The sequence below is a fragment of the Nesoenas mayeri genome, assembly GCF_963082525.1.
Source record: "Nesoenas mayeri genome assembly, chromosome: 29".
Lineage (NCBI taxonomy): Eukaryota > Metazoa > Chordata > Aves > Columbiformes > Columbidae > Nesoenas > Nesoenas mayeri.
Genome location: NC_137561.1, coordinates 1724543 through 1738824, shown reverse-complemented (window position 1 = coordinate 1738824; position 14282 = coordinate 1724543). Strand labels below are relative to the sequence as shown.

The following is a 14282-nucleotide window of genomic DNA, read 5'->3' as shown; positions in this document are numbered from 1 at the left end:
GTGCGGTGGTTGTTTGCTGAGGATTCAATGAGACAAATCACAGTTCTAACAGGGTAAGTCTCTGCATGTAAGACAATGCAGCTGCATTTCCTGGAGGGAGAACTTAAGCTGGTACATTCCATGATTTATAGGATCTGTCAGATCTCTCTCACAGTATCTCTGTTGCAGAGGAGAAGAACACACTCCAGAGCAGGGCTTCCCTGCTGCACTATCACAGGAACAGGGAATGACGACAACTTCTGCTGAGGGTGATTGCAGGGGGAGCACCCAGGGGTGCCCAGGGCTGTCCTGCAGAGCAGGGTCCCTGCACCCCAGAAGATGTGGCGGAAGGAGCAAACCCTATTGGGCAGGAAAGGTGCTTCTGCTGTTGAGGGGGTGCAGTGCAGGTCAGGGCTGCTCATAGCTCCTGATCACCCCTGCAATATTTACAAGAGGTTTCAAGGAGAAAATCAAGAGAAGGAGTATTTTAAAGTTAAGGATATTCCCTGAGACTTTGTTTTCAGTTTCCTACTCTTGGGAATGGGTGGGGATAAATGCAAAAGGAGTTGTTATTTTAAAACAAATATTTGAGAACTGCAACTGTGTGATCAGTAGGTCTGCAAGAGAATCCTGGCATGCCTTCAGCCACTCCTCTGCCTATGCAGAACCAGCATCACCTTTGCTGGACACCTTACACTTAATCTGACCTGTCCTGTTTTCCAGTCTGCAAACAGGAAGATGCCCCCAGGCAGTGCCTGTGAACAGGCAGGATCTGTAGGGCCAGGGGAGGGCACAGAGGTTGGGATTGTCTGTGAGCAGTGACAGGGAACAGACATGGACAGGGAAACACCTCCCAGGGGAGAATCTCCAGGCAGCAGGGAAATGATCAGAAATGAGAGGAAACCAAACCCGGAATTGTTATGGGAGGGAGAAGAGAGAAAAGTCCCTGTGACCCCCTGCAGGTCAGATCCCTCCTGTGAGCAGCCCCCTGGCCTCCTGTCCCACCCAGCAAAGCCTCTGCCCTCAGGGCCGGGGGCTCCAAGGCATGAAGCAGCTCCTGTGCAGCCAGAGCTGCAGTTCCTCTGCAGAGCACAGGGGCTGAGAGCAGCTGCCCGGCACTGTTGGTGTCTGGGAGGTGGCTGCACAGCTGGGGAAGGGGGACGCTGTCTGAGTGCCCGGCTGCCTCTGCCCTGGCCTCTCTCACCCCCACCCTCAGCGCATTTTCCTTCTTGCTCCCCTGCTCTGGGTCACTGCTCTTGGGATCTTGTTCTTGCTGTCAGGCTCTCTGGGGATGGCAGTTTCAGGTGCAGAGTCACAGCCTGATCTTGTGGGTCCTTTCCTGCAGGTGTGTCCATGGGCGCACGTGTCCCAGCTTTGCTCTGACCTGTAGGCTGTGGGTAGTGTAGTCTGTGGACCTGAGGGTTTCTGACACCCAACAACACTCTGCAGGGAATATGGGGGGATAGGTAAAAAAACCTGGAACTCCTAAACTGCCTTCACCATCTCTGTTCCCTATCACTGGGAAAGCAAGTGCTGACAGCCTTTCTGTGTTAGCAGAACCAGGACAGTCCCCACCGTTCCCTGGCCCCACTTCTGCAGAGCTGGGCTGACTTATCAATGGCCCATGGGCAGAGGCCCTGCTCTTGGTTGCACATTTTCCAGCCCCAAGCAGGGCTGCAGCCACAGTGCTGAAAAAGGTACTCCTAGAAAAACACAAGAGTGTCTGTGTGACAGGGGAGGGTCTATGGGACTTGGTTTGATTTTTGTCAGAGAACTCTGCGCTGGATTCTCACTGTCTTTTTTTTTTTTTTCTTTTTCTCATGACAGCGCCCCGTGCTCAGGAAAAGCAAATGTCCAACAGCAGCTCCATCACCCAGTTCCTCCTCCTGCCGTTCACAGACACTCGGGAGCTGCAGCTCTTGCACTTCTGGCTCTTCCTGGGCATCTACCTGACTGCCCTCCTGGGCAACGGCCTCATCATCACCACCATAGCCTGGGACCAGCACCTACACACCCCCATGTACTTCTTCCTGCTCAACCTCGCCCTCCTCGACCTGGGCTCCATCTCTACCACTGTCCCGAAGTCCATGGCCAACTCCCTCTGTCAGACCAGGGCCATCTCCTATGCAGGATGTGCTGCACAACTCTTTCTCTTTGTCTTTTGCCTTTCAGCAGAGTTTTTTCTTCTCACCGTCATGTCATACGACCGCTACGTTGCCATCTGCAAACCCCTGCACTACGGGACCCTCCTGGACAGCAGAGCTTGTGTCCACATGGCAGCAGCTGCCTGGGCCGCTGGGTTTCTCAATGCTCTGCTGCACACGGCCAATACATTTTCACTGCCACTCTGCCAAGGTAATATTGTTGAACAGTTTTTCTGTGAAGTTTCCAAGATCCTCAAGCTCTCCTGCTTAGATGCCTATCTCAGGGAATTTAAACTTCTTGTTTTCAGTACTTTTGTCTTTTTGGGATGTTTCATTTTCATTGTGGTGTCGTATGTGCAGATCTTGAGGGCCGTGCTGAGGATCCCCTCTGAGCAGGGACGGCACAAAGCCTTTTCCACCTGCCTCCCTCACCTGGCCGTGGTCTCCCTGTTTGTCAGCACAGGCTTGTTTGCCCACCTGAAGCCCCCCTCCATTTCCTCCCCATCCCTGGACCTGGTGCTGTCTGTTCTGTACTCGGTGGTTCCTCCAGCAGTGAACCCCCTCATCTACAGCATGAGGAACCAGGAGCTCAAGAATGCCCTGTGCAAACTCATATCCCTCTTGTTTCTGAAGCAATAAACTGGCCATCTTCTTCTATACAGGTGTTTTAATGTACCTAATTACAAGCCCAGCCTGTCAGCTGGATTTTCTGGTGTTGTTGGTTGTTTTCTTATTGTGATAATGTTGTCAACCTCTTTCTAATTCAATGCTGGCTTTTCTTTTCTAACTGTTGGCTACTTAAATGAGCAGCAGTGCTCTCCTTGTCTCTAAAAAGAATAAAAGGCTCTTTAGTGACTTGTTTTTCACTATATCCTTCCTGCAAGGGCTTTTTGGAGCTGCAGGGACAGTTCCTGTGCGTTGGTGGAGGGGAAAACAGCTCTGGCATGTCAGCCCTGCCAGGGAGCAGCAGCGCTTGTTCTTCCAGAGCTGTTCTGGTTCCACTCCACACTCTCCTTCTCATCCCTGGTATTGGTGCAAGGCCTGAGTGCTCTGGCAGCTTGGTCACCGTCCTGCTGTGTGTCAGTGCTATGGGCGCAGGCAGGGACAGGCAATGGGCACTGCTGTGACAGAGCTGGCCTCAGTAACAGTACTTGCACAAGGAAAAGTGATCTTCTTTGGGCAGTGCACAATGGTTTATATCTTCTTGCAAAGTTTCTCTCAAGCATATTCCTACAGAAGTGGCCACAGATGAAACATCAGCGTGCAGCTGAACAGAGTGTGTGTGTGCAGGGCTGGCACACAGCAGTGTCCTCTCACAGCCAGGCTCCTGCCAGAGACCTGCAGGACCAGCAGAGCAGGGCCTGGGTTGTGCTTCTGTGCACTGGACACCCCGTGGAAGGAGCCCCAGGTCAGTCACCATGGACTGGCCCCTCACAACCACCATTTCCAGCACTGGCCTCTCACCCACAGACGCTGTTCTTCCCTCCATGTAGCGACACTGAATGAGCAGGTCAGCAGTCCATGTTTGCATTGTACATATGAGACGCAAGCATGCACATCATGTGTTTGAGATGGCATGAACCTGAGTGACCAGAAACACCATCAGCTACTCCTGGGACTTCCATGAAGGCCTACGGGACAGATAGTGTCTCGAGGTCACTTCACATTGGGAGTAACAGCCCATGAGAAACCACCCACTGGGATTTTCTTCCTTGAACTGAGGTCCCCGTGTCCATTCCTCATGATGTGGGGCTGAGGTGCCTCCCATCCCTTTGGGGTAGCAACAGGAGGCCAGAGGTACAATGATACTCTTCTCTGTGAGTAAAAGGTACAGACTCTGTCTCTGAACATCCCTGGGTGCATAAGAGGTCCACGAGGCCAGCTCTGATGGAACCCTGGCATTTCTGTGTGTGACTCCAGGAACAACCCCAGTGGCCCAGTGAGATTCATCTCAGCTGCTGGGACGGCTCATTGCAAGTGCTCCTGTCTGCTACACCAACCTTGCCTGTGATTCTGGATTGTGCTTTCAAGAGTGACCACAGAATCAGAGAAGTTCTGAGGTCCTTGGGGAAGGAAGATGTCAAGCCCATCTTCAAGAAGGACCTGAAGGAGGATTTGAAGAATTCAGGGCTGGTCAGCCTACCTCTGTCCTTGAGAAGGGGATAGGCAGCGTCTTCCTACACCAGTTTCCGGGAACCTGAAGGACAAGGAAGGGATTGCTGAACCGAAATGAATGGAAAACCCACTGAGTCCCAAGAAATGCTCTGGACTCATTCCAGAGCTTTAGACCCCCAGGAAAGAACTCAGTGACAGTGCAGCCCATGCAGTTGCATCTGTGTCCCTCCCTGAGAGGGTGTGCAGTCACCCATGGTCCTGCAGCCAACCTGCTCTGCAGAGCATCAGTGCCAGGTTGGGGCCCTGTGGGGAGCACAGGATGGGGCCAGGAGCACCAGAGCAGATCAGAGGAGGGATGGGGGAGATCAGACAGGAGCTGACCTGGGCTGTAAATTGCCCTGGAGAGAAAAATACTGGTGTTCAGCTGCCCCAAGATAATACCCAGAGTTAAGGGTGCAGGGCCAGAAGTCCTTACTGTCCTGGTGCTTCACCAGGCCTGGGAAGCAGCTGGAGAAGAACTGGTGTTCCCCACTTGCCATCACCCCTCTTGTCAACCTTACCCCAAAATTCACCCCTAGACAAGGCTCCTGAGCTGGGGCCAAGCTGGAGAACTGGGGTCCAGTTGTGACCAGAAGAAGGACAAGGCCTCTCCTGGGTCCTCTAAAGGGCTGGCAGCCTCTGATATCTGTACCAGAAAAGGCAGTGTGCAGGAAACTGGAGACCATCCCCCCCCGCCCCAGCCAAGCTTGTTACTGCATGAACAACCAGGAGAAACTGCCCTTTGACCCTCATTTCAAACCCCATCTCTTCCACCTATACAAGCAGTGCCCTCCCCCTTGGCACTGAGGTGGTTCCAGGGACCCAAGAGACACCTGTAGGAGGAGATGTTGGGTGGGGATATGGTGTCCTTCAGTGCTCCTCATGGTGCCTCCTGCTGGGCTTTGTGCCACTGGTCACAACCCTCTGAGCCTGGATGTTCAGCCAGTTCTCAGTGGTGCTGAGCAGGAACATGCCCACGAGCACATTGGGCTGCACTGGGAGGAGCGTGGCCACCCAGACAAGGGCAGTTATTGTCCATCATGACTCAGCACTGGTGTGGTCACATCTGGAGCAGAGTGTCCCAGTGTGAGGTTCCCCATTCTGGAGGAACGGGAGGAGCTGTCGTGTGGCCAGAGAAAGTCTGGGTCACGTGTGGAGATGTTGAAAGACCCAAACTTCTTTAGTCTGGTGAAGGGGAGGCTGAGGAAACGTGCTGGTTTTACTGAAATTGAGTTAATTTTCCTCATGCATTTTGAACCTCTCTCCTTCACAGCCAGTACAGTCTTTTGCTTACATTTACTATGAGAATAATGAGATAATGCTGTTTCTTCCCTGGGGTAGAGTTCATTTTGTCTTTTAGCAGCTTTACAGTGTTTGCCATTTGCTATGAAAGGAATGTCAGAACTCACTGGTATCTTGGTGGTTGTCAGGGAAACCAAGGACTTCTTTGGCCATCCAGCTGTGGATGCAGATTGGCAGGAGGGGACACAGACAGGACAGCACCTGGATTGACATGCAGGCTGATCAATGACATATTCCCTATTATTAGTGTCATGCTCAGTCTAAAGCTGGAGCCGGCTTTTGGGCTTGTTAAATCCGTTACTTTGGGTTTTGCAGCTGGTTTGGTGAGTTCCATTCAGAAGTTTCATCCTGTCAGGAGTTCGATGTCAGTTCGGCTTTTTGCCGTTCTGCCATTTTGCCGTTGGCCTTTGGACCTTTCTGCCTGTTGCCCTTTTGCTCTCTCTGGCTGGGATGGGCTGTTCAGGACCAAGGTGCTCTCTTCTGCAGGACTGGCTGCTCCGTGTGGCTGGAGTTACACAGAGAATAGCACTGAGCATATTTTCTTAATTTAATTTATCTATTTCTATTTAATTTACCTTGACTATTGTCAGTGAAACCAAGGACTTCTCTGGAGTGCAGCTGCAGGTGCAAATTTTTAGGAGGGGGCACAGACAGGACAGCACCTTGATTGTCATCCAGGTCAATCAACGAGCTATTCTCTGCCATTAGCGTCATGTTCAGTATAAAATTGGAGGTGCTTTTTCCAGCCCCTTAGTTTTGGTTTTCCGGCTGCTTTTGCTGTTCAGAAGTTCCATTCTATTGGGAGTTCACTTGTAGTTCAGTTTTACGATGTTTTGCTGTTTTTCAGTTGGCCGTTGGGCCTCTCTGCCTTTTGCACTTGTACTTTCTCTTGCTGGGATCAGCTGTTCAGGACCAGGGTTCTCTCTTCTTTTGGGCTGCCTGTTCAGCACAATGGGAATTATGTGGGGGATTGCACTGTGTCATATATTTTACATTATGTATATCGTCGTATATTATTAGTGGTAGTGTATTATTTTTATTGTCTTATTAATTTTTTGTCTAAACTCACAAGTTTCTCCCTTCCCATTCAGTTCTCTCCCTTATCCCACCTGGGGACTGGGAGCAGGATGTGAGCAGCTCTCATGGTCTTGGTTTGTGGCTGTGGTAAAACCATCACAAGAAAGGGCAGTAGTAGTTTCAGAAAACTTGAAAATAGCTTTCCAAGATGACGCCTTTTATTTTATTTTATTTTACTATTTTGGGTAGAGGGAACAGCAAGAGAAAGGAAAATCATCAGAAACTGCAGCTCTGGAGGTCCAGAGTGGAGCTCAGGATAAAGAAATGTCATTCTGAGCACAGTGCTGTGTTCATTCAGGACTCTGGATCAGTCATGACTCTGTGTTTCCAGGAACAGCTGGTGAGGATGGAGAGACAGCAGCACAGGTGGGGACACACTGGGCTGAGAACAAGGTGGGCAAGCGCATGGGGTGTCTGCAGCCTGTGGGGAAACAGCCACAGGCCTGGGACAGTGCAGGATGGACCTTGGTGGACATGGTCAAGGGTGCTGGGAAGGCTGGATGTCCCTGCAAGAGCCACGGTCTTTGTCCCCTTGGCTATGGCTGATGTCCCTGCCAGCGAGGCCTAAGAGGAGACACATGGTTGTCATGGCCATGGCACCCCATTGCCTCCTTGCACCCCCAGGGAGTGTCACACCATTGTCCTGCACTGGGCATCGCACTCCCTACAGCCCCAGGAAGAGCCCTGAGCCACACGTGAGGGACAGGATCTCCCTTCCAGGGGCAGGGGCTCAAGGCTTGGCCATTGTCCTTCATCAGACAAACCAAGGGCTTTCTCAGCATCAGAGCTGCTGCACTTTGCCTTTGCCTGATGCAATCACTACCTCCAATTATCTGCTCTAACGAGTCCCTGGGAGGCTTTGTCAGTAACAGCCCTCAGTGGGGCCCATTAATGCTTCAAGGTACTTTGGAGTTTGCTTCTGGCTTGGACTTCTTGAGCAGATTCTTCAGTCTGTGCTTGGTATCTGAGTTTCTTGGACTCAGCACCAAATACACCGTGGGGCTCATTAAAACACTGAAAGCCCTAACGAGTGGTGTTTCTTTCTGTAATTTCCTTCAAATCTTCAAGACTTGCAGAACTAACTGTAGAGGTTCCAATGGGACACTTAGTGATGAAGATTTCAAAGAAGATTTCATAAAGGAGGGCTTGTTCTTTCAAGGGTATTTTTAATCACTTTCCAGTGTATAGAAGAAGTGACAGCAGCACTCTACAATGGACACTGATCCAGAGGGTCTCCTGAAGACATCTGGACAGGCAGGAGAACAGTCCTTGAGGCTGGACACTGTATGGACAACCTGGCTCCTCACCCCCACCCCTAGTCTGCCGGGTCCCTCATTGGCCACCAGAGATTGCATCACTTTTCCTCCATCAGACTTCTCCACTGAGCTCTGCAGGAGATGCTGCAGCTCCTGTGCACCAGCTCCACCTGCTCTCCTGTGCAAACACTGCACAGTTCAATCAACAGCAAAACACTTTCCTCAGCTGTGTGTGTAAGTGGATCTGGTGAGGTCCAGCATCCACAAGGGACACCCACACAAGAACTGCTTTAGACAGAGAGACAGGAGAGGATAGAAATAAACACAATGAACGTGTTGACTGCCATGTCAATTAGAGCTCTGAAGAACGGGGCAAGTTTGTAACTCCCTGAAGCTCAAAGCAGAAACCAGAGAGTTGAGAGGCCACTGAATGACCAAAGAGCAAGTGGAGGAGAAACCTGAGAGCACTGGGAAGGGCAAACGTCCAGACAGGGCTGGAAAGTTGTCCTTGGACAGGGACATTTAATCAGGAGAGGTGGGAACTCCTGAATGACGAGGGAGATAAAATCATAGAATGTTGGTAATAGAAGTACAGGGGAAGACCAATATTTCTTCTCCTACCCTTAGGACATCTTTCATCACTTGTCTCACCATAAACAGCCAGGGCCATTTTAGGGCCCCAGTGTACCTGAGGTGCTGGCCTGGGATTGGCATCTGTCACACAGGACCGGGGGAGACCAGAGCACCGTGCAGTGCAGGTGGAGCCTGGGCAGGGGTTCCTGGGGCATCTACACTGGCACCAGGTGTTTGTGTCCCTGGAGCTGAAGACATTTGTGTCCTGAATCCATGCCCAGCTCTGGAAAACTCTTTCCTTTTCAAAGAAAAGACACCACACCAAAGAAACAAAAAAAAAGTATGTTGACACCTGCCTCTGCTTTGGATCTTTGTCTTCAATTCCTCTTATTTTAATTGTCATTGACATTAACTGACATCTGATGGGCCTGCAGGCATGAAGCCAAGATCATGTTGTGTCTTGCACAGCGCCCCATGCCCTCTGAACCTGCCCTGCCCAGGACTCCTCACACGTTGCCCAGAGCGAGTCACACTGAGGTGTTGGCTGGTTCCCTGGCTGAGATGTTGGTTTAGATGGTCACCTACAGCACAGGTGGGTCCTGCCCCATCATCGCCTGCTCTGCTCCAGTCTGAAACAGAGCCCAACATCACAATGGGATCAGGAGAGAACTGAGGCTGAAGGGACCTCAGGAGTCTGCAGTCCAACCTGTCACCAACTGGGTCACACCAAGGTGTTCAAGCCTTGATTCAATCAGAGCTTTAGCAGGACTAGAGAAGTGATCACCCCTTTGTAGTGGGCACTGGTGAGGCTGCACCTTGAATCCTGGGGTCAGTTTGAGGCCCCTCATGGCAAGGAAGACATTGAGGTGCTGGAGAGAGTTCAGAGGAGGGTGACAAGGCTGGTGAAGGGTCTGGAGCACCAGTCTCATGAGGAGCGGTTGAGGGAGCTGGGGCTGTTCAGCCTTGAGAACAGGAAGCTAAGGAGAGACCTTATTACTCTCTACAACTAACTGAAAGGAGGTTTTATCATGGAGGGTGTTGGTCTCTTCTCCCAAGTAGCAAGTGATAGGACAAGAGGAAATGGCCTCAAATTGTACACAAGAAGGTTTAGATTGGATAGGAGGAATAAATTCAGGGGAAAGGGTTTTGAAGCAATGGAGCAGACTGCCCAGTGAGGTTGTGGAGTCACCATCACTGAAGGTGTTTAAAACACAGATAGATGGGGCTCTTAGGGACACGGTTTAGTGCCAGATTTAGTTTATGGTTGGACTCGATGATCTTAAGGGTCTCTTCCAACCACAATTATTCTAGGATTCCATGATAAGTCATTTTTGCTATTTTCTTTCTCAGAGGACCATGCAGCCTCCCTGAGAGCCAGGACTTTTCTGAGGTGTTGGAGAGACGTCTCACGGTCACACCAGCCAGTTCCACCAGCCCCTTTCTGTCCCTTCCCAGACCAAACCTTTTCTCCATATCCCAACCTTCCAGGCGAGTTTCTGGGACACAGCAAATGCTGTCCAGGTCCTCTGGGCCTGTTCAGAGAGAGCAGCTTGACAACATGGTGATGGGCTCTCTGTGCACCTCAAAGCTTTCCTGACCATTTTTCTCAATACCCTACTTGTACCCAACCTTTCTGGTCCTTCAGGGGACATGAGAAGGACTTGTACATGAGGGGATTGAGAAGGGATGTGGGGATGGTGTAGAAAAAAGGCTTTGACACACTGTCTTGGGGGGCTGTTCTGGGCATCCCACAGTCCAGGATGAGGGTGCTGGAGAAAACAGTGGCATTGGTGAGAGGTCCAGGAGGAGAAGACCTTGTGCCTGTCTACACTGGGGCAGAGCAGTGATGCATTCATGGGACGCCCATGTGAACAGGAAGGGGACAAATGGCTCTAAAATGCCTTCCAGCCAGTTCTTTACCCATCGCACATACACCATCCAGGCCATGAGCTGCCACTTCTCCAGGAGATGCTGTGGGACACGGTGTCAAAGGCTTCACTGCAGTCTAAGGACACAACACCCACAGCCCGTGTGGCGCATTCACTGCCCACGACAGACTTTCCCTCATCTGCTCAGCGGTCACCTTGTCACAGAAGGAGATCAGGCTGGTCAAGGAGGACCTGCCTTTCATCAAGCCATGCTGATGGGGCCCCATTGCTCGTCTGTGTGTGTGACCTCACAGTCCTTTGCCAGCCATATTCCTGCTGTTGGCCAATCCTCTGCAGAGGCAGAAGTGACCTCACAGTGCCCTCCACACCCATTGGTTCCTACTGGACAATGAGTTCCTGAGACACAAGTGACCACATGGAATCGTACCCACCATCACCCTCCTTGTGGTCCAGTGTGTGAGCAGATCAAACTGAGCTGCTTTCATCAAATGTATCTGATAGATTTCCTATCAAGGGTTTGAGTGGAGAAACGTTCCTCAGAGGAGCTGCTGTATTTACTCTGGGGCATTTTAGATCTCCAAGGAAAAGATCCATGGAATCCTACAATAACACAGGTTGGAACAGCCGCCTGAACACCATCTGTGTCCCACTGACCTTTATGGCACCCCAAAGAACAGCTGATGGCATTTGTGCTCCCTTGGGTTCATCTCACCACATGTACACACTGGACATACACATGATGTGTGTGTTTACATCTCATCTGCACAATGAAAACATGGACTTTTGATCGAGTGTTTCATAGAATCATAGAATGTCCTGAGTTGGAAGAACCCACAAGGATCATGGAGTCCAAGTCCTGTCCCTGCACAGGACACCCCACAGGTCACCCCGTGTGTCTTAGGACGTTGTCCAGTCTCTTCTTGAACACTGTCAGGTTGGGGCTGTGACACCTCCCTGGGGAGCCTGTTCAGTGTCCAGCACCTCTGGGGGAAGAACCTTTTCCTCATGTCCAACCTGAACCTCCCCTTGCACACCCTTCTTCCATTCCCTTGGGTTCTGTCATTGGTGACGACAGAGAAGAGATCAGTACCTTCCCCTCGCTCTCCCCTTGTGAGGAAGCTGTAGCCACCATGAGGTCTCCTTTGAGTCTTTTCTTCAGCTCTGATGCTCAGAAACCCCTTGGTTTGCTTCCTGAAGCAGAAAGGAGGAGCCATGAGCTCCAGGCAATGGGAAGGGGGATCCTGTCCCTCACACACGGCTCAGGGCTCTTCCTGGGACCGTGGGATGTGGGTGTGCAAGGCCCAGGGAAGGACAACACTGGGACAACAACTTCCAGCTTCCCCATGGGGCTGCAAGGAGGCAGGGAGGCCCCAGTGCCATGAGGACAACATGTCTGCTCCTGGGGTCAGTGGCAGAGACAACTGCCCTGGCCAAGGGGACACAGACCTGGGTTCTGTGGGTCCCTTCCAGCCTTACAGCGCCCTTTGCCATCTCCACCACAGGCTGTTCCACACGGTGCTGCCCCTGCCCCTCTTTCCCTGCAGGCTGCAGACACCCATCTCGCTTCCCACCTGCTCTCACCCAGCATCTCTGCACCTTCACTGCTGTGTCTGCACCCTCACCGGCTGCTCTTTGGAACACAAACCATGGGCTGATCCAGCTCCCTCTGGGTCACCTCTTGCCCCACAGCACTGCCCTTCCAGTGACATTTCTTACTCCTCATATCCATTCCTCACCTACCAAGTAGACTTCTTTTTTCTCTTTCCTGCTTCTTCCCACTATCAAGAAAAGCTCGACCATCTCATAAACTGCCCTTCATGCAGGGAACCCAACCCGTTAGGCTTCTTGTGGTCTTTTAACTGAACAGAGAGAAGTCACCTCGCCATGGTTTCCTAAATCCCATGAGTGCTGCTGGCCTTTCAGCTTCTCTGACAGACACGACCATGTCCCTGCCCATGTCCCGTCATGTTCTCAGGTGGGATGGACATGACAACCCGTCTCTCTTCCTGGGCAAGACCTGTGGGCCCTTGGGCAGAGGTTCTTTCCCAGCCATGTCCCTGCTGCTGGGCTGTCACCTCCAGACACAGAACTGACCCCACTGTCCCCTTCACAGCCACATGATTTCGCCTGGATTATGAGTGTCTGAGACTCAGCTGGCCTCATAATACCGAACCCATCCATTCACCTCCCCATAGCCCAGGGCCTGACCAGATATTATTATGCTTGTTGTATCAAATTAAATAAATGTATTTCCCTCTAAATGTTTGAGTGCAAAAACTTTCTTTGCAGCAACTGTTGTTTTTATGTTGACATCATTTCTATCTCCTCTTCTGCCTCTTTTTTTTTTTTTTTTTTTCTTTTCTGCAGATATTCTATATTCAAAAACATGTCCAGGGGAAAGATTCATTGAATCATAGAGTCAGTCACGTTTGAAGAGAGCCCTGAACATCTTCTTGCTTAAATCTCCATCCCAAAGCAGGTGACCAGCTGAGGTTCTTCAAGGTCTTCGCTGAGCTTTGCATCATCTCCATCACAGCACAGAAGGGAGAATAAAGACCTTCATCACTTTTGGCCCAAGTGCTGGTCACTGGGGGATGACACACTAACTGCACAGAGGACACTGCATCGCAGATGATATTTGGGCTTGATGTTTCAGCGAACTTCCCACCAAGCATCCACTTCTTCAGCCCACACAGCACCAATCCGTATATGGACACCACAAGAGACCATGTCCAAGGTCTGGCACAATTTCATACACACAACGTTCCTGTCTTTCCCCTGCCCATTTTGGTTAACAAGTCTCTTTCTTGTCCTCCAAGTGCCTGCAGATGGCTGCAGGAGGACTTGTCCCATCACCTTCCCAGGGACAGAGACACGCTGAGCAGCCTGTGATTCTCCCCATTCTCCTTCCTGCCTTTCTTGAAGATGGGTTTGACGGATGCCAGGACCTCCTCGATTGCACTGTCATTTTGAAAACACAATCCAGAATCACAGGGCAACTGAGGTGAATCTCACTGGGTCAGTGGGGTTTGTTCCCAGAGTCACGCACACAAATGTCAGGGTTGTGCCAGGTGTCCATAAATGAGTTGGCTCTGTGGACTCTCATCTGAGGCAGAATCATAGAATCATAGAATCCTCTTATTGGAAGAGAGTCTTGGGATCATTGAGTCCAACCACAGCCCAGCTCTCTCACTAAACCATGTCCCTGAGAACCTCGTCTAAACACCTTTAAACCCCTCCAGGAATGGTTACTCCCCCACTGCCCTGGGCAGCCTGTTCCAATGCCTGACAACCCTTTCCAGGAAATACTTTTTGCCTAATATCCAATCTAAACCTCCCCTGGTGCAAATTAGGGCCATTTCCTCCAGTCCTATCACTTGCTACGTGTGAGAAGAGACCAAGACTCGCCGTATTGCAACCTCCTGTCAGGCAGTTGTGGACAGTGAGAAGGTCTCCCCTCAATCTCCTGTTCTCCAGGCTAAACAGCCCCAGCTCCCTCAACCGCTCCTCATCACACTTGTGCTCCGGACACTCAGCAGCTTTGTCGCCTCCTCTGCACTCTTACTGGTACCTCAATGTCCTTCTTGAGATGAGGGGCCCAAAACTGAACACAGGATCCAAGGTGCGGCCTCACCAGTGCCGAGCACAGTGGCACAATCGCTCCTCTAGTCCTGCTGGCCACACCATTCCTGATACAAGCCAGGATGCTGGTGGCCTTTTTGGCCACCTGGAAACATTCTGGCTCATATTCAGCCAGCTATCGATGAACACCCGCACATCCCTTTCCTCCAGGCAGCTTTACAGCCACTCCTCCCTGAGCCTCTAGCGCTGCCTGGGGTTGTTGTGACCCAAGTGTAGGACCCAGCACTTGGCTTTGTTAAGCCTCAGACAATAGGCCTCAGCCCCAT

At 51.3% G+C, this 14282-nt stretch overlaps 1 protein-coding gene across 1 annotated transcript; it reads left to right on the top strand.

Annotated features, from left to right (window-relative positions):
- Positions 1 to 1588: 1588 nt before the first annotated feature.
- LOC308050723 (olfactory receptor 14A16-like) lies at positions 1589 to 2762 on the top strand (the record flags this gene model as incomplete). Its single annotated transcript, XM_080360867.1, has 1 exon — positions 1589 to 2762. Exon 1 carries the CDS (start codon positions 1800 to 1802, stop codon positions 2760 to 2762), a length of 963 nt encoding a protein of 320 aa, XP_080216993.1. The 5' UTR covers positions 1589 to 1799.
- Between the last annotated feature and the right edge of the window lie 11520 nt (positions 2763 to 14282).